Genomic DNA, 21,293 nt, shown 5'->3' with positions numbered 1-21,293 from the left:
ATCTCTCTTGTGGTCACAGTGTTGGAGTCCTAACGCTGAGGGCTGTCCCTTTGACTGATTCTCCCTCACTCTCTCCACAGCATGTAACCCCAGCCTCTGCAGAGCTAAGGGCCGTGGTCTTCAGCCAAAGGGCCTGAGGGTGAAGGAGACGGCAGACTTTAAGGTTTACACCAAAGGAGCTGGCACCGGAGAGCTAAAGGTCTCCATCAAGGGCCCCAGTGAGTTAGGCTGCAAACACCAGTGTTTTACTACTGCCAGTCGATTTATCCACTCGGTCTATGGTGACGTCACTTTAGGAGAGTCTCTCTCACACATAGTGCAAGTGGGTCCTAAGACAGTTTGAAGCATAGATTAAAAATCTTCTAATCTACGTGAGTAAATTATTCTAGATTCAATACTATTGCATCGGCGCCACATCAGGGTCTGATGTGTACTTTTTCCCAAGGAGCACGGGCTTCTAAATTGAAAATTTTTGAATTTCTTGTAGGCTACATATTATTCACACACATGCTCCAAAATACATTTTACAGTTCACTCACGTATATTTGTAATCGCAAATGCGAGTGAAATGCTCACACTGTGAAGGCCTGCCTACATAAATCAGTACACTACAATGGCTCTTGTCATGTGAAAGGAGTTCCTTAAAGAGGGATCCCATAGAGAATCATCACCTGATTCACCAGTTCTTGTTAGCAGAGCGTTTTAGCGTCTTTCAGCTCATTGTTTCGGTTTGGTTAACGGCACTCGACTTTAATGTTAGTTGTCATCGCTCTCATCAGCCATGTTTCCTTCAGAAGCAAACCCCACACAAGGCTAGTTGTGTTTAATGCTTATCTGATAGCGTTAGCCTAACACGCTAAAGTGAGATGGTGAACACAGTTCACATTATTCCTGATTATACCTGCATATTAGCATCAGATTGCATTTTGCTCAAAGTACTGCTGTACCAATTGATAGATACATAGAGCCTTGTTTCACTCAACAATCATAAGCTATTATTATTATTTTTTAAGCTGCTATCATCTTGTCAATTGATGACTCCTCAAGGCACAGTAGCCGAGTTCTGCCGACAAAGCAGCTAGACTCCTTCAGCCATATAAACCCTGTGATACTAATGTGCATCACTATGTCTACAGAGGGTCTCGAGGAGCCGTGTAAAAGGAAAGACCTTGGAGATGGCGTGTTCGGATTTGACTATTACCCCACCACACCTGGGACATATACCATCACCATCACCTGGGGAGGACAGCACATCCCCCGCAGGTACACACACACACACACTCGCACTTAAAAACAAATTCTAAAGTTGGAACTGCCACTGTAAGTTGTGACTGATCACTTTCTGCTCCGTTTAGTCCCATTGAGGTCAAGATTGGTGCTGAGGCCGGCCAGCAGAAGGTGAGGGCCTGGGGTCCAGGACTGGACGGTGGCATTGTTGGCAAATCTGCTGACTTTGTGGTGGAGGCTGTTGGAGACAACGTCGGTACACTGGGTATGTGGGCCAGAGAGACAAAAGACAACACAGTCCTGATAGTATTTTTTGTTGTACAAATCCAAATCTTAGCCTTCAGTTATGCACTGAACAGCTCTTCTACATTGACTCTTTTTTTTTTTCTTTCTCTTTTTTAACATTTGCTCATTTGAGGGTTTTTCATCCCTGTTCAGGTTTCTCTGTGGAAGGTCCATCTCAGGCCAAAATTGAATGTGACGACAAGGGAGACGGTTCTTGTGACGTGCGCTACTGGCCCACAGAGGCTGGAGAGTATGCTGTGCATGTCCTTTGCAACAACGAAGACATCCAGCACTCGCCCTTCATGGCTGAGATTGTCAACCCACCAGGCAAAGAGTTCTACCCTGACAAGGTATGCACACACCCAGGGACATGTGCACTTTAACAAACAAAAAGTTATATCTGTATAGTTGTTTCTTTTAATATTAAAATGATCCTTATTGCTGCTATTCAAATCTGTAACTTTATTACTAAAGGACCATTAATGTGTTCATTCCAGGTTAAGGCGTATGGTCCAGGCCTTCAAAGCAGTGGCTTGGCTGTGGGAAAACCCACGGAGTTCACAGTCGATGCCAAGCAAGGAGGAAAAGCTCCTCTGAAGATTGTTGCTCAGGTACCGTGTGTGTGTGTGTTTCAGAATCAAAGCAGAAACTTCCTGCATGTGTTGTATCATGTGGCCCTGTCTTTATATTTTACACACCTTGATATTGTAGAACTAGTCCCCTTTAGTATCATATTACTATTGTCTTATCTGACTTCTTGGTTTTCCACCAAACAGGATGGTGAAGGCGCTCCTCTGGATGTCCAGGTTAAGGATAATGGCAATGGCACATACACCTGCACCTACACCCCACGTAAACCTGTAAAACACACTGTCATGGTCTCCTGGGGAGGGGTCAACATACCTGACAGTCCATTCAGGGTGAGCGTGCATGACACACACACACACACACACACACACACACACACACACACACACACTCACACTCTCACACAAAGCTTTAGAAATGACTTGTTTTTCCTGGAATTTGAACAAAGAACATTTTATCACAATGTGATGAAAGAGTCTCCTCTTGGTCTCGTGTCTAGCTGTTGTTGTTTTTTTGGGACCACAGATGAATATCGGTGCAGGCTGTCATCCAAACAAGGTGAAGGTGTCAGGACCTGGGGTGGCCAAGACTGGCCTCAAGGCCTTCGAGCCAACATACTTCACTGTGGACTGCGCAGAGGCTGGTCAAGGTAAAGCTACATAAAACTGTAGCATGCTTAATAACTGACCATATGAGTAGCTTCAACAGGAGACCTAATAATGATTAATAATTGTAAATCAACAATGGATCAAATGACAAATCAGGGGTTACTCTTGGTTTCACACCACAGATAATTCTTACACAACTCTTTATTCTGCTATACACAACAGTGTATTGTCTTTCAGCTAAATGTTTTGGTTTTCCAGACTGTACATTTAATTGTAATGACCCAGGTAGATGTTCAGCAAAAAAAATTCTGACAACCCCTCTTTACTCCTGCCTAGTGCCAAATGATAGACAGTTAGCAACTGGCAAGAGAGGAAAGTGGAGTATTTGGCAGCCAACAAGTTATTTAGCTAGTCGGTAGTGATAAAAACAGGAGTTAGGTAGGAGTTGGTAGAGATAAAAACACAAGTGAAAGTATAGTGAATATTGGGCTTTTATTCTCCAGCTGATCAGAAACTGCTCTCTGCTAACTTTGCATTAACAACTTTCTAAGGATGTTAATACGTCACTGTTTTACTGGTTCCACTGCCCCCAAGTGACCAAAAGACAATTTACTGCAGCATTCTACATTTTTTCTCTTTTTGTAGGTTGTCTTTATTTTTATTTCTCCCCTTTACTCATTGATCAGTTTAGAAATTAGAGACACAATGTCTGCAGCCGATGACTTAGAGCATTAGCTGAAATAATTGGTGTGTTATGACGACTTCTGTCTCGTGTCCTCAGGTGACATCAGCATAGGAATTAAGTGCGCCCCTGGAGTGGTGGGACCTGCAGAGGCCGACATCGACTTCGATATCATTCGTAATGACAACGACACATTCACTGTCAAATATACTCCTCCTGGAGCAGGCAGCTACACCATAATGGTTCTCTTCGCCGACCAGGTGAGTTTGAATTAAGCATAGTTTGATTAATATGAATGTGAGCTGAGTGTGCATGTGGGGGATCGAGGATTGGCCTGTTTATTCTGTGTGTAAAATTGTTTGTTTGTCGTTCAGGCTATTCCAATGACGCCCATCAGGGTCAAAGTGGATCCTTCTCATGATGCCAGCAAAGTCAAAGCAGAGGGACCAGGACTCAGTCGCAGTGGTGAGATCACCTCTTATCTAGGTTGTTCAGTGTGAATATTCTTACTTATCAGTATATTTAAGTCTGTGCGGTGTTGGTGATCCTTGCTCATACCACTTCCTAGTTTTTCTGTTAAATGCATCAAACATTAATGAAACAAAACCCAAAGAAGTCAGGCTTATTTCGTTACGAGACAAAGGATTTTCCGAGTTTTTATTTAACTGGCATTGGGTGATGAAGACCACAAGAGTGGTGCTGGAGTTTGAGAAATGTCAATTAATACAAATGAATTATGACTATTGAGGATATGGGCGCTGCCATCATTTGGAATCTGCACAGTAGTGACTGGGGAGCCACGAGATCCCGCCCATATACTCCCCTGACTAAACTATTTTTAAAAAGCTAATTAAAACCAAACTTATCAGAAAGATGAAGACTTGTACATGAATCAGTGTGATTAAAACGACCTAAACTTACAGAAACTGTCTTTGGGGGTGGGATTTATGATCTGTACTGCAGTCAGCCACCAGGGGGCGATCCAGATGTTTTGGCTTCACTTTTGGAAGTGTCACACTCACATGAACTGAGATCGATTATCTTCCTCTCTGACAGGTGTTGAATTACACAAGCCCACTCACTTCACTGTGAGCACTAAAGGAGCAGGAAAGGCCAACCTGGACTGCAACTTCAGCAGCCCAACCAAAGGAGAAGCTGTCAAGGACTTTGAAATCATCAACAACCATGACAACACACACACTGTGAAATACACACCTGTGCAGCAGGTAAGATACAAACAGTTCTGGGGAACGTCAAGTCTCTGAGAAGCTACCGTGTGGGTATTACATAGGTCTCTCTTCTCATATCCATGTGTGCTCAGTTACATTAGAAAATGAATATCACTCCCATGGCGGTTTGCAAAGTATGGATGTCAGTTAACTTAGCATAAAAACTGTAAATGGGGGTAAACAGGTAGCCTGACGGTGTCCAAAGGTAACAAAGTCCTCCAACCGACACCTCTGAAGCACATTGATTTAAATGTTTCAGCGTGTTTGTTTAACATTTTACAAAACCATTAATTAAAAAAAATTTTAAAAAAGGAAAGTAGTGGTTTTATGTGGTTTTGTTGTGGGGTATGTGCCATAACCAGTTCTCGGCCACCTTTTCATTTTTTTTCTTTTTTGTGCACAGATGAAACAAATTAGGTGTTGCGTTAAATACTGTGTTTAATAGATGTTGGTTTGCGTAGTTTTTTTTCTTTCTTAACTTACCAAGCTTTGCTAAATTAAGCTTATCATTTTGGACTCTAGCCCTCGGCTAGATTGTCAATTGTCAAACAATTCCTTTAACTTGATTCACTTATGGACTAACTTTTACAATATCCATGGATAAACAATCTCAGAATAGTTAGCTAATTTGGGGTTTCTAAAAAAGTATGAAAACGTTGTGCAGTTATCCTAGTTTAGAGTAATGTAGTTCAAAAAGGAAAATTCTGAAATTTGAGAATTGTTATTTGCTCAATCACAAACAGAATTATTTTTATAAATTGTTATACAGTAGGGAAGGCTGCATCATTCTGTCCATCCTTTCCCACTTAATCATTTGTACCCTTCCCGTCCCAGGGTCCTCTGGGGGTTGCCGTGACCTACGGGGGAGATCAGATTCCCAAGAGCCCTTTCAACGTTGCTGTGGCACCCACACTGGACCTCAGCAAGATCAACGTCACCGGTCTCGGAGACAGTACGTACTTTTCTGTCGTCAAACGAGCGTCTCCTCACCTTTTGATTTCAGTACTCAAATGTAGCATGATTTTTTTTTGTAACCTACAGAACATAACTCAAGTTCAATGGTGTTTGTGTCTCCTTTTTTTTTTTTGGTCTTTTTATATATTATCTTTTTGGGGTTGTGCATATGAAAGCGTGATATCAACAACAGTCTTTTTTCCAACTGGATCAGGAACGTTGTTTTCAAATCTTCTGCGCTCTGTGTCACTGTAGAGATGACTGTTGGCAAAGACAAGGAAGTCACCGTCAAGTCAAAGGGAGCTGGGGGTCAGGGAAAGGTCGGCGCCAAGGTCACCGGACCATCAGGAAAACCAGTGGCCAGCAAGGTATAAAGATTCGTTTTTTATGAAATCAAATCTCCAGATGATTAGTGTTGATGTTCAAGATTAGGGTCCATGTTTAATGATATGTAAACTTATTAACCTAATGCGAAATCTCATACCACTACCATGTTTTTTATTGGTAAATTCCTGCTCATATTTTTTGTTTCCAGGTTGAGCCAGGACTGAGCCCAGAGACCAGTCAGGTGAAGTTTATCCCCCGGGATGCGGGGCCATACCAGGTTGAACTGACCTATGATGGAGTTCCGATTCCTGGATCACCTTTCACCCCCACAGCTTACCCTGCCACAGACCCCTCTAAGGTTAGCCCCCATTACTGACAGATGGCACTGTTACGCATCAAGAGTGCAATAAAAACACGAAGAACAGGAAAATTAAACTAAAGCTATTTTGTATTTGACACACTTTTGGTTGTTAATCATTTGTCGTCATGCATTCTCGCCTCTCCCCCCAGGTCCGATGCTCTGGTCCAGGCTTGGAGCGTGCCAAGGTCGGTGAGACTGGGGAGTTCATCGTGGACTGCACCAACGCCGGCCCCGCCGAGCTGACCATAGAGATCATCTCAGACAGTGGCACTGAGGCCGAGGTTCACATCCAGGACAACGGAGACGGGACCTACACCATCACCTACATCCCTCTCTACCCAGGGTCATACACTCTCACCATCCGTTACGGTGGCCAGGATGTGCCCAACTTCCCTACTCGGCTCAACGTGGAGCCTGCGGTCGACGCCAGTGGAGTCCGTGTGTTTGGACCAGGAGTGGAGGGCAAAGGTAAGATAACATGCTGCAAAGAACCTTATTGGTTTTATGTGTTTCCTTTCCCTATAGTTTGTGTATTTATTTTTCAGTGTTTCTGAGGCAAAGATGATCCATTTTCATTATGTAAATCCCTCATACATACTAGGTTGTTTTAATCTAGACCCATGTTTTTTTTTTTAATCTATTTGTTTATGTTATTGTTTTTTGTTAGCATACTGCAACATTGCAGTATTATGGCTTCTAAAATACAATTAGGGATAAACTGATTCCTCCGATACTGATCTCACAAAGTAGAGCCAGATGTGACTGATCTGCCTGACCTCATGTTACCCTACATAAAATATTTCCAATGGGCACCACATGTGTGGATACAGATTTTAAATATGTTTTTTCAACCATAATGCAATCTTGTCCTAAATCAGCTTGATGTGCAGCCTGTCCCCTGTCCTGTGTTTTTAGGCATTTTCCGTGAAGCAACCACAGACTTCACTGTGGATGCTCGCGCTCTCACGCAGACCGGAGGCGACCACATCAAAACCCTCATCAGCAACCCGTCTGGCAGCCGCACAGACGCCCTGATAGCGGACCTCGGAGACGGTACCTACAACGTGGAATACACTCCCTATGAGGAGGGTGAGTACACATGTGATGGTGTGTGCAGGCTTTGTCGGTTTTTCGTTGGATGTTTTGATGAAAGAGTTTGACCCTGTCCTTATATTGTGTGTATGTTTATTTCAGGCCCACACAGTGTGGAGGTTTGCTACGACGGCTCTCCAGTGCCTAAGAGTCCCTTCCGTGTTGGTGTCACAGAAGGCTGCGATCCAGCTCGGGTTCGTGTGCATGGTCCTGGCCTGAAAGGTGGCATCACCAACAAGCCCAACAAGTTCACGGTGGAGACCCGGTAAGTGAAGTGAGACCGAGCGTGTAAGATGGAAAATGTTACTGATGTTTTTCCTGCTCATATTTTCAATGTCCATCAACTTCACTCTGCAGAGGAGCAGGTACAGGGGGCCTTGGTCTAGCGATGGAGGGTCCATCAGAGGCCAAAATGTCCTGCACAGATAACAAGGATGGCAGCTGCAGTGTCGAGTACATCCCATATGAGCCTGGCACATACAACCTCAACGTCACCTATGGAGGACAGCCCATCACAGGTACTGAACTCTTAGAGCTGGATAGAATGATGTGTGTCAAAGAACTCCTTATCATTGTTAAACATGTTCTATTTAGTAGTTATTAAGATTATAAATGCAAGTGAGCTGAGTTAGCACTGATCTGGTTCAGGGCAACGGGAATACTGAAATCACTTCTGTTGGATTATCTCTGAGGCAGTTCAGATTGCTGCCACTGTCGAACGAGGCAAGATGAGAGAGCAAGAGAGGGAAATGGAGGGTTTTCCATATAATCAAGTTTATAAAACTTCACTATCTCAGCTTCCTAAACTGCTGTTGCACCTTAAAATTCCTTTTCTGACTTTGCTGATGTTCTGTCTACACAGGTAGCCCGTTCTCGGTGCCAGTCAGTGACACAGTGGACAGCACCAAGGTGAAATGCCAGGGTCCAGGCCTGGGCAACAATGTCAGGGCCAACATTCCTCAGGCGTTCACAGTGGACGCCTCCAAAGCTGGAGTGGCCCCACTGCAGGTCCGTGTACAGGGACCAAAAGGTAGGTGTATGTTCTAATGTATGTCTTTTCATGTGTTGTGACAGTTGCAGAAAACAAAAATCCCAAAATGCAAACAAACTTTAACAATACTTCTGTCTGTCTCTCTCTTTCATTGTGTATGCGTGTGTGTTTGTGTGTTTGTGTGTAGGTGTGGTGGAGCCTGTGGAAGTGGTGGATAACGGTGACCAGACTCATACAGTTAACTATGTTCCTACCAGGGAGGGACCCTATTCCATTAATGTGTTGTATGCTGACGAGGAGATCCCACGCAGGTAACACACATACACACACTATGCAGCCTCTATGTAGGAGATTTTCAAAATGTTGGATTTTCAATCATCTGGATATATTTTCATTCCTCTTCAGTTTTTGTCTGTGTCTAACCAGTCTCTCCTCCTGCCCCGCCCCTCTGTCAGTCCCTACAAGGTGAAGGTGCTGCCCACCCACGATGCCAGTAAGGTGCGTGCCAGCGGGCCCGGCCTCAACACCACCGGCGTGCCCGCCTCTCTGCCTGTTGAGTTCACCATCGATGCCAAAGACGCGGGCGAGGGACTGCTGGCAGTGCAGATCACTGTGAGTGCTCACACGTCATGCTAAGAAAAGAATGAGAATTAAGTGTTTTGGTAATTGTTCTCAAACGGGAAATATAATAAACTATAAAATATAGTAAAAAATAACCCCCACCCACTGCAGGATCCAGAGGGGAAACCTAAGAAGGCCAACATACGTGACAACCATGACGGGACCTACCTGGTGTCCTATGTGCCAGACATGACTGGCAGATACACCATACTCATTAAATACGGAGGGGACGAGATCCCATACTCACCCTACCGTATCAGGGCCCTGCCCACCGGAGACGCCAGCAAGTGCACGGTCACAGGTACGTTTTTCATGTAGTGGGCATGTTTGAATTTACACAGAGGTTTTTAGACATTAGACATTTTGTTTTTACTGTGAACTCATTACTCTTGACTTTGTTGGTCCGTTTCCCTCTTTGTACTTGAGTAATAATAGTTATCCTGCATAATAATTAATTTTACTGTTCTACATGACGCACCCAGTTTTTTCAGGGGTAGATCAGACTATTTACCAGATCTAAATAGTTGCTCCCTGCCACAGTTTTACAGGAAATGACATCCTCCTGCAACAAGGAAATTTCAGAAGACGTTGTTGCTGTTTTATAATTGAAAACGCAAATGAGCTGCTGGTTGTCCCGCAAAGTGCTTAACAACACGAAATGATTTAACAGACCAGGGTTATGTTCTGTATGTTTCTAATTTTGGATATTTGAAAAATGTATTTAATCACTTCCTTGCACAGAGTTACTTGAAGATTGAAGGCATTCTCATAACAGTGCAATGAGAGGATTGATTTAGCCAGTGTTGCAGGCGTGTCACTAAACCTCAAGTCCGAGTCTAGTCCCCAATTACCAGTGTTGGAGTCAAAGTCTGAGTCATGTCAAGTCCAAGTGGAGTAATGAGTCCAAAAAAATCAGCCAATATGTTATTCGTTTAATCTAATATAACCAAAATGCTTTGTTTTTACACTTCGGCTTTTGCACTGATTAAGCAAATAATATACGAAATGTTAGATTTTAAAGCTTCTACCTTTGGACAGATCCAGGGGTGGCTGTATCCACCTCCTGACTTTATGCTAAGATAAGCATCTGTTGGCTGTAGCTTCATTATTAGAATACAGATATGAGAGCTATAATGTTCATCTCAGCTAACTCTCAACACGAAAGAGAACATGCATATTTCCTGAATGACACATTTTTCCTCAAAAATGAATGCAGAACTATTACTGCAGAAGTGCTTTGAAGGAATTTGATTCAATTTGGCCCAAACGTTCACTTGGACTCAGAGATGAACTGATTTGGTGATTTAAGGTCAAGGTCACCAAGACCTCACAAAACACGTTTCAGCCATAACTCAAGATGATGCACTAATCGTGACATATCTTCAGACAAACATCAAAGGTCCGGTTTGAGCATAAATCAGTAAAAGTATGACACTTAATCTCTCAGCATACCTGCTGCTCACATGTCATTATCTTTCATGCGTTGGTGTGTTGTGTTCCCTCACGCTGTGCTCCTCAGTCATACTCCCCCTCACCCACGTCCTTGCTGTACACACACACACACACACACACACACACACACACACACACACACATACACACACAAACCCCCCTCACTGCTTCACACTCCACCATCACCAATTATTTTTTTCATCCAAGTGTTTGGAGCACAGTTATTGCCTCCCACCACCCCCACCCCCACCTGACTGTCTTTTATTTGTCACTTTTTTTTTTCCTCGCTCCCCTGCTTCTCACTGTTCCTCTTATCAGTCTCAATCGGCGGTCACGGTTTAGGTAAGCCTACTGAACGACTTTGTGATGTGGAGGAACTCCTCTGCCTTCTCTCTTTGTTCTGTCAGCATGGAGGATAGTGGCACCAGCTTTCAACAGGATATCCCAACTCTGTCTGGCTTATTTTTTCTTCTTCTTCTCTATTTTTCTCTCCCATAACCCTTTTTTCCTCCCGTCTGATGTACCTTTCCTGTCTCATGACTGTTGGTCTCGGTTTCCCTCTCACATTTTCGTTGGACAGACTAATGGACTAACAGAGGAGGTATATGGCATGGTGGAATGGCAATTTTGCAATCTACTTTTCAGCTAGACATGGAAACTGTATGTTAGTAACATGAGTCAATGGTAACAACGTTCATTAGATGGAAATAACATGACTAGTTCTCATCCAACTTTAACTTGGTCTCATGGTTGTGGACTGTGCATGCTGAATGCTGTGTGTGTGAGGCAGTGTGTGCCTGTCTGTGTCTCTGTAACAGGAAAAAATCGAAACAAATTACATAGCACCGTTGACCTTTTCTTCTCAATTCTTCAGGCGCTGGTGTTGGCCCAACCATCCAGATTGGTGAGCAGACAGTCATCACAGTCGACGCCAAGGCTGCTGGGAAAGGCAAGGTGACGTGCAGTGTGTGCACGCCCGAGGGGGCGGAGCTTGACGTGGACGTTGTTGAAAACGAAGACGGCACATTCGACATCTTTTACACTGCGCCGCAGCCTGGCGAGTATGTCATCTGCGTTCGTTTTGGAGGGGAGCACATCCCCAACAGTCCCTTCCAAGTCACGGTGAGTCATGTGCATTTTAACTTGAATTTATACAGGATAGGTGGGCTGTGCATGTAAACTGTTTTACTGCAACACCCTGTTGACGGTCTAATGGAACAAGAAAAAACATACAACAGTAAGATTAAATGAATAAAACCGGGGGAGAAATGACATTTCACAAGATGCAGGCTCAGTCAAAGCAATCACAGACACGGGGGAAAAGGAGGGTGCTGTCGGACTCTTCCATGAGATAGCTTCATCAAATAAAATGCAAAGTTTGGTGTTGTGATAATCACCAGTGATGCTAAATGGAATCTCGATGGCTCAGAGTTGAGTCAATCCTCAACAATGCTCCTACACTCTATATCTCAGAGTTTCCATCGCAGTTTACTGACAAAGTATTTTTTTTCTATTTATTTCATTGGCTCAGTGGTCAGAATCAGCACCACTGTAGAAAACCGTACCATCTGCATACAGATGAATTTTACACCTCAGACACTGCACTGTAGAGATATAATTTATATAATATATATATATATATAGACGAGCGGTTTTTAAGTTTGTTGGATCAAATCAAAGGACAGGCTTTAGTCTTTGAGGAGAAAAAACTTTGGAAAATGTACATATAAATATGGAGGTACAGTGTTTCGTCTAAACCCAACGTAGCAGTTATTATATAATTCAGGACTGCAGTAACAGCTGACAAGTTGATATGATTTACTTTACGAATTGACGTGCGATTTTAGGATTTTTGGCACGCAGGAAAACTTGCATATAGGACAACAAACGGAGCAACCAAGACACACTTTGCTCTGTTTGTGTCTGGCGTAAAAGTGTGAGTGAGTGATGCTGCACGGACCAAAGATCCCTGGCCTGGTTTCTCCCCACAGCGGCTTCACAATTGGGTCCTGGGGGCATCAGACATTTTCTAAATCACTCTGACTACTGTTTTATTCCCCTCCAATCCCTTCCATCCATTTTACCCTCTCCACCCCCTACACCACCCCCTGCCTACCATCTCCCATCCCTGTCAGGCACTGGAAGGAGCCCCATCAGACCAGCTCATGCAGCAGAGCCAAATGCCCCAGTACTACGCTCAACAGCCCTGGGTACCTACAAACTCCAGCCTCTTTCATCCTTGTCAACTAATATTTTATTCAACTTCCTCTATTCCTCTTCTCTCTAATCTCTGTCATCATACATACCACATCACCCCCCCAACCTCACCCACCCCTTCATCATCGGTGTGTGCTGCCTCTCATTGCAGGTGTTTCATCTCTGAGGGGGCTTTCTCTCTTGATTCACTTCCTTCATCTCAGGAACAGGATTCCTCAAACACATGGACAATGCAACAGAGCTGCATTATATCAAAAAGCCCAATTTTCTTCTGGGATTCAGTTTCAAAACATGTGCACACAGTTTTTTATTCAGCAGCACAGGAAATATTTCCCCCGCAATTTGGGAGTTAGATATTTTCCATCAAATGCTGTGCAGCCCATCTTTGCAGTGCTCCATGTCAACTTGCTTAGACAAAAGCAGCCATTTTGAAAATCACCAATGTGGGCAAGTCAGCTGCTCCACATTCTTACAAAATGGCTAACTGTGCGTCTTCATTCTCCCCCGCTGACCTGCCAGTGTTTTTGTCTTCATCTCATTCTCTCTCGCAGTTTGTGTCGGTGTCATCATCCTGACCATGATCACCATCTCCGTTGAGAATCATTTCATCTCATGATTGTTTCATCCCATTTTGTTTGTTGGTGTTTGGAAGACTTTACCCCTCTGTCATGCACCGTGTTGATTACATCCATGACATAATCCGCTACTGTAAGTGTATCTGATCTGTGACCTCTGTCCCCCAGGCAACGGATAGACCCATGGGAATGAATGGTCTGGATGTGGCAGGGCTGAGACCGTTTGACCTGGTCATCCCGTTCACCATCCAGAAGGGAGAGATCACAGGTAGCATAAATGAGTCTGCATTAGAATGAGCAAAGACAGATTAGATCCCAGTCTTGCATGACGATAGCCATGTTGCATGTACATCACAATATGTTTCTGTCTTGGGCTGAAGGTGAGGTCCGAATGCCATCGGGCAGTGTGGCCAAGCCCGACATTACAGACAACAAGGACGGCACTGTTACTGTCAAGTACGCCCCCACTGAGGCCGGTCTGCACGAGATGGACATCAAATACGATGGCATCCACATCCCTGGTACAACTTTTCAACTTTTGCAGAAATACAAACAAAATTTCTATCTTAAGGTGCACGGAAAATGATGTTGGCATCACACACAGACGTTCTCTCTCTCTCTCCTCTTCTTCTCCTTGTTGTCATTCACAGGAAGTCCCTTACAGTTCTATGTGGACTACATGAACAGTGGTAATGTCAGTGCCTATGGCCCTGGCCTCATCCATGGGACCGTCAACAAACCTGCTGTGTTCACTGTTAACACTAAAGATGCTGGAGAGGGTATGTAGCATTCTGATGGCAGACATTTGTAGATACACATACTATATACGTATATCACCGCTAACTCCTATTCTACCATCATTTTTAATCATTTAACTTTGCATTCAATTTTGCACCATCTCACCATCTTGCTCAAACTTTTGACAGCACCACAGACCAAAGCAACAAAAAGCAGAAGCGAGAGCTGAAATTGGTGACACAGGGACAAATGTAGTCACACAAAACAATATATTCATATCATGTCTCTGTAGGTGGTCTTTCTCTGGCCATCGAGGGTCCGTCCAAGGCCGACATCAGCTGTGTGGACAACCAGGATGGGACATGCACCGTGTCCTACCTGCCTGTTCTTCCAGGCGACTACAGCATCCTGGTCAAGTACAATGACAAGCACATCCCTGGCAGCCCATTCTCTGCTAGGATCACTGGTAATATCATCTATTCTTACATGATGTTTTCTTTTGACTTGTAAAACACAGTTTTAACTGTTGTTTTTAACTGCTGCATTGCATTTGAATAATTGCTGGAATAGAGCCCCCATTAGTCTGACTAGATTCTCTTGTGCTCTTGCCATAATGACACATCAAAGTGCCTGCTGTGAAGGGAAAAAAATCAATTTGATTCATTAGGGAGCATTTGGAATGCTCTAGCCTGTCAAAAATTCAGAAAAAAGTCAAACGTGAGGTAAAGATGAAGCAGCACATCTTTCTTCGTCAGTACAGCAGGAGAGTGATGTATCCTTTATGTTTAGAAACTCTGGCAGTCGGGCCAAATTACAACTTAACGCACTAGGGGAGTGTGTCTATGACATCAACATATGCTCTCGTTGGTGTCCAGGTGACGACTCCATGAGGATGTCCCATCTGAAGGTGGGCTCAGCCGCAGACATCCCACTGGACATTGGCGAGCTCGACATCAGTCAGCTGACCGCCTCCCTCACCACACCCTCGGGCCGCGAGGAGCCCTGCCTGCTGAAGATGCTGCGTAACGGACACGTTGGTCAGTGTGTGTCTGATGTAAATCCACCAAAATGACGTCTCGGCTTTTATAATTTTATTATTTTCTGTTTTAACACCCCCCCTTCCTGTTTTTATGCACATTTCTGCTGCAGGAATCTCATTTGTACCCAAGGAGATTGGAGAACACCTGGTTAACATCAAGAAAAACGGTCGCCATATTCCTAGCAGCCCAATAGCTGTAATGATCAACCAGTCAGAGATAGGTGATGCCAGCCGTGTGCGTGTGAGTGGCCAGGGCCTAAGTGAGGCAAGGACCTTTGAACCTGCTGAGTTCATCATCGACACCCGTGATGCAGGTACACACTTGATAAAAATATTTCTACATGTGACTGTTTGTTACATTTCATTTTGAGTCCTCCAGATTTGATATATTTCACCGCCCTGTCATGTTTCTTCTTCACAGGCTATGGTGGCCTCAGCCTGTCGATTGAGGGACCCAGTAAAGTGGACATCAACACCGAGGACCAGGAGGACGGCACCTGTAAGATCACATACTGCCCCACCGAGCCTGGCAATTACATCATCAACATCAAGTTCGCGGACCAACATGTGCCAGGTACTGAAAATGGTCAGTGATAACAGAGCAGCACTGCATTGTCCCGAGGCTGCTAAACTGAACCAGTCATTGTGTGTGTGCACAGGGAGCGCTTTCACAGTGAAGGTGACAGGGGAGGGCAGAATGAAGGAGAGCATCACCAGGAAGAGGAGAGCAGCATCGGTCGCCAACGTAGGCAGCCAATGTGACCTCAGCCTCAAGATCCCAGGTGACTGAAACAGGAACTGACATTACAGTGGCCACATATTCACTGTACAGGCATGAGTGGTATCAATCTTTCTAAAGTCAACCAAGTCCAGACAATCGTATGACATAAAGGATGTTCCATTATCATTTAAACAATTCTCTTTTTATGCGCGTGGTAGTTTTAAATGGGTCAAACATTTGTCTCTTCAGAGATCAGCATAGCGGACATGACCGCTCAGGTGACCAGCCCGTCCGGCCAGGTTCACAAGGCTGACATCATGGAGGGAGAGAACAACACCTACTGCATTCGTTTCGTCCCCACCGAGACAGGTGTGCACACGGTGTGTGTGAAATACAACGGCATGCATGTGCCCGGCAGCCCATTCCAGTTTACCGTCGGTCCTCTCGGAGAAGGCGGGGCTCACAAGGTTCGTGCTGGAGGGCCAGGCCTGGAGAGGGCAGAAGCTGGAGTCCCAGGTTAGTGTGGCACCTGGATTAATATTGTGTCGGTGATTGTGTTGTGTTTTGATTTCTTTTTTTTAACACATTGCACCTGACTGTGTTGTGCGTAGCTGAGTTCAGTATCTGGACGAGGGAGGCTGGAGCCGGAGGCCTCAGTATTGCCGTGGAGGGGCCGAGCAAGGCCGAAATTGCCTTTGAGGATCGCAAGGACGGCTCCAGTGGAGTGTCCTACATCGTGCAGGAGCCTGGTGAGAGAAGAGGCGCGAAGAGGTTGAATGCATGAGATCTCAGCCTGTGCTGCAGGATTTTTTTTTTTTTTTTAGTGCCTTGTTTTTTGTTCCACTCCAAATAAATATTTTGTTTTGTCATAAACGTTGCTTTTTTCTATGTAAACAACTGTTGTTGGTTGTGTGCGACCGTCTCAGTGACTTTCTGATGTGAATTCCGTTCCGCTGCAGGAGACTACGAGGTGTCTATTCGCTTCAACGATGAGCACATCCCTGACAGCCCCTTCATCGTCCCTGTGGCCTCACCATCAGATGACTCCCGCCGCCTCACTGTTGCCAGTCTTCAGGTGAGGCTCTGAGACACACACACATCCGTGTGCACACACGCCAGGCCACAGTACACAGCCCACAATGCAGCAGCACAATGCAGCACAAGAGACTTGTAGAAGTTTTTTGCCTTAACGACAGTTTTAAAGTTCAGGTTTTTGGGGGTGTTCCTCAAAAAAAAAATATTTTCAGCTCATGAGGATATTGAGGATGAGGAGTTGGTAACAAAGGCAGATGATGCTCATATTTAAACATTTTGCAAGTTCAGTGTAATTGTTTGTTTTGAGTTAGAAATATGTTTTAGCAGCCCAACATGTTGAGACTTCAGAGGTACAGGTGTAGGATCAGCACCTGCTGCTGCATTGTTGGGCAGTGCAAGGGCTTCTGGGATACTAGAGGACTGTGTGTGTTTCTCGTGCCTCATTCTAAAGGCTCTCAACAGCCTCCCACCTCTCACAGTGATACGGGGCGCTAAAGGGTTAAAGAGATCTGACACGGGCTGTTTTTCCTCTCTGTCTCTGTTTCCTCTGTGGTACTGTGGAGGCCCATTTCTAACAGAACAATAAGAAAATTATTTAAAGTTTTGCAGGATAAAAATACAAATATTCACGGTTAGTTTTACATTATTAGCTGCTATTTAAACATTATGAGATACAAAGTCAAAATGATAACATGGCAATGATCAATGGCACTAGGCTTGACAAGTATCTTAGTTTTATCCCGCAAAACGTTTTATCTATTTTTTTCAATCAGAGATGTCTTTCCATATTACACTGTTATGCATACATGAATACATATTTTCATCTCACCCTCACACGGGCACAGAAACTGTCAAACTTTTACACTTGCTCATTTTCTAAAAAGAACCTTTCTCTCTTCTCAGTTTCTTCAGTTTCTGTACAACTTGCACAAACCTTCTCCTTCTGTCTTTCCACTGCACAGCCCTCCTCTTTAGCCTTGTTAGCGACCTCCAGGTAAGGTTAATAGTAGCATATGTTATCTGAATATTGTACTGTGGTTGATGTGTTTGTATTAATTAGACAGTATTGTGTAAAAGGGCTAGTTCTTGTGGTCAGCCTGAGCTTGGGGGCGAAGCTGGATAGTTGTTTGGCTGTTGTTAAATAATGGCGATACAGTGTTGAGTGTTTTAGTATGTGTTGTCGAGCAGGAGTCGGGTTTGAAGGTGAACCAGCCAGCGTCATTTGCCGTCAGCCTGAACGGGGCGAAGGGCGTGATAGATGCAAAGGTCCACAGCCCATCTGGAGCTCTGGAGGAGTGTTGCGTCACTGAGATCGACCAAGGTAACCACAGGAGTGGCATCCAAACTCATTTAGACATCTCCTGACAACTCACACTGGAGTGATGTCACATTTTGGGGGGAATTTAATTTATATTGTGTAACTGGACATGAGAACCTGTTTTTAGGCTCCTCACCTTTCACCATCTCTCTGCTTGTCTAGATAAATACGCAGTCCGGTTCATCCCCAGAGAGAATGGTCTCTATCTAATCGATGTAAAGTTCAATGGAAGTCACATCCCTGGTAGTCCGTTTAAGATCCGAGTTGGAGAGATGGGCCAGGCAGGAGACCCTGGGATGGTGTCTGCCTACGGACCAGGCCTGGAGGGAGGGACCACAGGTAACACGCAACAGAACAGAAAAACTGAAACAGGAGTGCGAGTGATATTCAGCTCATCAGTCTCTCTCACTGTCCCACTTAACCTCACTTTTATGTCTTTCGTCTCCTCGTTGTCTTCCAGGAACTGCTTGTGAATTTGTGGTGAACACAAGCAACGCAGGCCCTGGTGCTTTAGCTGTGACCATCGATGGGCCCTCCAAGGTGAAGATGGACTGTGTGGAGTGCCCAGAGGGCTACAGGGTCACATATACCCCAATGGCCCCTGGCAACTATCTCATCTCCATCAAATATGGCGGCCCCTACCACATCGTCGGAAGCCCCTTCAAAGCCAAGATAACTGGTGAGTAAGATTATAAAAAAATAAAAAGAACAGGCAACCTGAATGGAATTTCTTCCAAGATTATTTTACACTCTCTTCTCCATCTTCCAGGTTCCAAGCTCGTGTCCAGCCACAGTATGCACGAAACCTCTTCTGTTATGGTTGACCCTGTGACCCGTGCCATCAGCTGTTCTCAACAGGGTGCTCCCACCCAATCAGATGCCAGCAAGGTGGTGGCCAAGGGGCAGGGCCTGACCAAGGGCTTCATTGGTCAGAAGAATAGCTTCAGTGTTGACTGCAGCAAAGCTGGTGTGTATGATTGTGATTGTGACCGAAAAATAAATGTACAGTGTATATCTGGGGGCCCTGAAAGTGTACGGAACTATACTTGTCTCTAAAAGCCAGGGAGCAAAACTACAGGAGTGAGTAAACTGCAGAATATGGTTAAAAAAATATTGAATCTGAAAATGGGGGTAGGGTAATTCTGATTGTTTTGACTCCTGCTTGTGTCTCAGGTTCCAGGCAAATAGGGACTGGGAGCGTGGTTCGTCGGCACAACTAAACCACGCAAAGTGTAGAATTGAATGACTTTCATGACGAAGTTAATGAGTAAAACTGAGCATGGTGTTATTGTCATAACATAATAGCAAAGGCAAATAAATGTATCTAGTGCATAATAGAATTTGGTTTGTGAAATATTACATTTCGAATGATGTAAATTCTCATCCATTCTGTCTCCATCCACAGGTCGTAACATGCTCCTAGTTGGTGTGGATGGCCCCAAGGTCCCCTGCGAGGAGATCCTAGTGAAACATTTGGGCAACCGCCTGTACAACGTCAGCTACCAGCTTAAGGAGAAGGGAGAGTACATCCTGGTGGTCAAATGGGGGGACGAGCACATCCCCGGCAGCCCCTACCACATCACTGTCTAAAACCCAGCCCCCAGTCAGAAACGTACACAGTGTTTAAAACAACTGATATTCTCTCTAGAATCTAACCAATCAATGTTTACAGTCCCGAGCCCCCTTCCACCTTACAGATTAACATTTTTTGCTTCTTTTTTTAAAAGTAGAACTATTTAAAGGTGGAGTAAACCATTAGGGAGAAAGATTGATATTTGAACGACAGCAAAACAAACACTGCCCTTCCTTTCAGTGCTCCCTTGGTCACTGACTTTGACAAAAAGGTGTATTGGATTAGAATCACTGACTCCACCGTTTAACCGACCCGAAAACAAATATCACATCATTGATTACCCTGAGCCAGATTTCTGTTTATCAACAAGTGAATATTTTTCAAACCGACATCGTCACTGTAACCCAGTCCAGACGAATGGTGGACACTGAATATCCTTCTCTGTATGGTCATTCGATTTCTTTCCTCAGTTTCTCCCATCGTTCAGTCAATTTGGGGAGGAGAAAGATGCACCTTTTTCATTACTGTAAGCTGGCAGTCAATTGTGCCTTAGGTTATTTTACATTTTCTGTCATGGACATGAGCAGATTAGTCTGAACTAGTGTAGTATGATAGACTAGCTTAGCATATAGCCTTAGATTTTGGCCCAAGCATTGGATGGAAGGTTACATTTTACACTGGAGGAGCTACTCTTATATTCAAAAAAATGGATTCAGTTTTATATGAGCTTTTACATGAACAGAGCGTGTCAAAAGAATAATGTGCCTTCCCGACATGTGGGTTTCTATGTAAGAATGGGCAAAAGAGCTCTTTTACACACCATGACACACTTTGTTTTAATAGTTTAATGTCAGATAAACAGCTTATTTGTAACTTACGCAGGGGTAGTCTTCGTAGTGTTGGTTCCTAGTAATGCTCAGCACTGGCCCAGTCCTCTCCAGCATGTGGTGTTCTTTACTAACCCAGTTGTTTTACCTGCTGCTAGTGTGATCCAGTTTTAGGCACTGCTGTTCTTAAAACCAAAATAAGGATTAGAAAAGAAGTGGTAGGGAAATAACACAAAAGATGACAGATCTGGCGACATACGTGAACTGAGAAAAGACACATTTCACAGTAGCTTACTCGTTGTTTTGGTCTCACACATGCTCTCTCAACCCCGCTGCTGGGAAAACTACGCTTTCTGTGTGTTTTAACACGTGTGAAAACCAACATGTGCTCTGCGTGTTCATTCGATTGAGAAACTCTTCAGATACAGAAAGCGTCTGATTCAGAACTGCATCATCATGACATGTGGTGCGTTTTTGGTGGTTCACCTCTGAATGTGGAACTTTTTTGTCATATAAATTAAAAGGTTTAAAAAGGGAAGTTTCTGAAGTTGCGCAGGACAGACGGGCTGGAGATGAGGTTGTGGTTTGTCATGTCCTGAAAAAAACACGGTGACCAAAAAACAAAAGAGAACAGATGTCGCTTTGTTTTCTGCTCAGTGTTTGTATCTCACCCCCCCCCCCCCCCCCCCCCCCGTCCCTCTAGCTCGCTTTGTGCGTTATCTATGTTTCAGAACAAAAAATGGATCTTGTCCTAAATAAAAGGCTTTAAAAGTGTTTGTAAGACAGTATTTTGATACACAATAAAGTTGTTTAAGTATTTTTCTGTCAATCTA

The 21,293-nt window shown here is 44.3% G+C and overlaps 1 protein-coding gene across 2 annotated transcripts in view; it reads left to right on the top strand.

The window, feature by feature from the left end:
- flna (filamin A, alpha (actin binding protein 280)) overlaps positions 1-21,293 on the top strand; it is a 46,929-nt gene extending 25,636 nt beyond the window's left edge. The window contains exons 10-49 of one of the 2 annotated variants that reach the window (XM_035644559.2): positions 81-218; positions 1,137-1,263; positions 1,356-1,492; positions 1,666-1,862; positions 2,010-2,123; positions 2,289-2,432; positions 2,626-2,749; positions 3,490-3,650; positions 3,765-3,855; positions 4,447-4,616; positions 5,454-5,571; positions 5,829-5,941; positions 6,109-6,258; positions 6,411-6,729; positions 7,177-7,350; positions 7,456-7,618; positions 7,711-7,871; positions 8,216-8,383; positions 8,532-8,655; positions 8,800-8,956; positions 9,077-9,266; positions 10,736-10,759; positions 11,292-11,539; positions 12,553-12,627; positions 13,378-13,477; positions 13,590-13,730; positions 13,860-13,988; positions 14,240-14,413; positions 14,823-14,984; positions 15,097-15,300; positions 15,408-15,560; positions 15,646-15,768; positions 15,957-16,223; positions 16,319-16,456; positions 16,667-16,782; positions 17,931-18,063; positions 18,223-18,399; positions 18,521-18,739; positions 18,830-19,027; positions 19,466-21,293. In XM_035644559.2, coding sequence (XP_035500452.1) covers positions 81-218; positions 1,137-1,263; positions 1,356-1,492; positions 1,666-1,862; positions 2,010-2,123; positions 2,289-2,432; positions 2,626-2,749; positions 3,490-3,650; positions 3,765-3,855; positions 4,447-4,616; positions 5,454-5,571; positions 5,829-5,941; positions 6,109-6,258; positions 6,411-6,729; positions 7,177-7,350; positions 7,456-7,618; positions 7,711-7,871; positions 8,216-8,383; positions 8,532-8,655; positions 8,800-8,956; positions 9,077-9,266; positions 10,736-10,759; positions 11,292-11,539; positions 12,553-12,627; positions 13,378-13,477; positions 13,590-13,730; positions 13,860-13,988; positions 14,240-14,413; positions 14,823-14,984; positions 15,097-15,300; positions 15,408-15,560; positions 15,646-15,768; positions 15,957-16,223; positions 16,319-16,456; positions 16,667-16,782; positions 17,931-18,063; positions 18,223-18,399; positions 18,521-18,739; positions 18,830-19,027; positions 19,466-19,650 — 6,206 coding nt within the window. In that variant the 3' untranslated portion in view covers positions 19,651-21,293. The remainder of the gene's footprint in view (positions 1-80; positions 219-1,136; positions 1,264-1,355; positions 1,493-1,665; positions 1,863-2,009; positions 2,124-2,288; positions 2,433-2,625; positions 2,750-3,489; positions 3,651-3,764; positions 3,856-4,446; positions 4,617-5,453; positions 5,572-5,828; positions 5,942-6,108; positions 6,259-6,410; positions 6,730-7,176; positions 7,351-7,455; positions 7,619-7,710; positions 7,872-8,215; positions 8,384-8,531; positions 8,656-8,799; positions 8,957-9,076; positions 9,267-10,735; positions 10,760-11,291; positions 11,540-12,552; positions 12,628-13,377; positions 13,478-13,589; positions 13,731-13,859; positions 13,989-14,239; positions 14,414-14,822; positions 14,985-15,096; positions 15,301-15,407; positions 15,561-15,645; positions 15,769-15,956; positions 16,224-16,318; positions 16,457-16,666; positions 16,783-17,930; positions 18,064-18,222; positions 18,400-18,520; positions 18,740-18,829; positions 19,028-19,465) is intronic. The other variant, XM_047330925.1, reaches the window with a different exon arrangement.

Source organism: Scophthalmus maximus, chromosome 3, assembly GCF_022379125.1.
Source record: "Scophthalmus maximus strain ysfricsl-2021 chromosome 3, ASM2237912v1, whole genome shotgun sequence".
NCBI lineage: Eukaryota > Metazoa > Chordata > Actinopteri > Pleuronectiformes > Scophthalmidae > Scophthalmus > Scophthalmus maximus.
The sequence above is the reverse complement of the archived record's forward strand: the minus strand, read 5'-3'. Positions and strand labels throughout refer to the sequence as shown.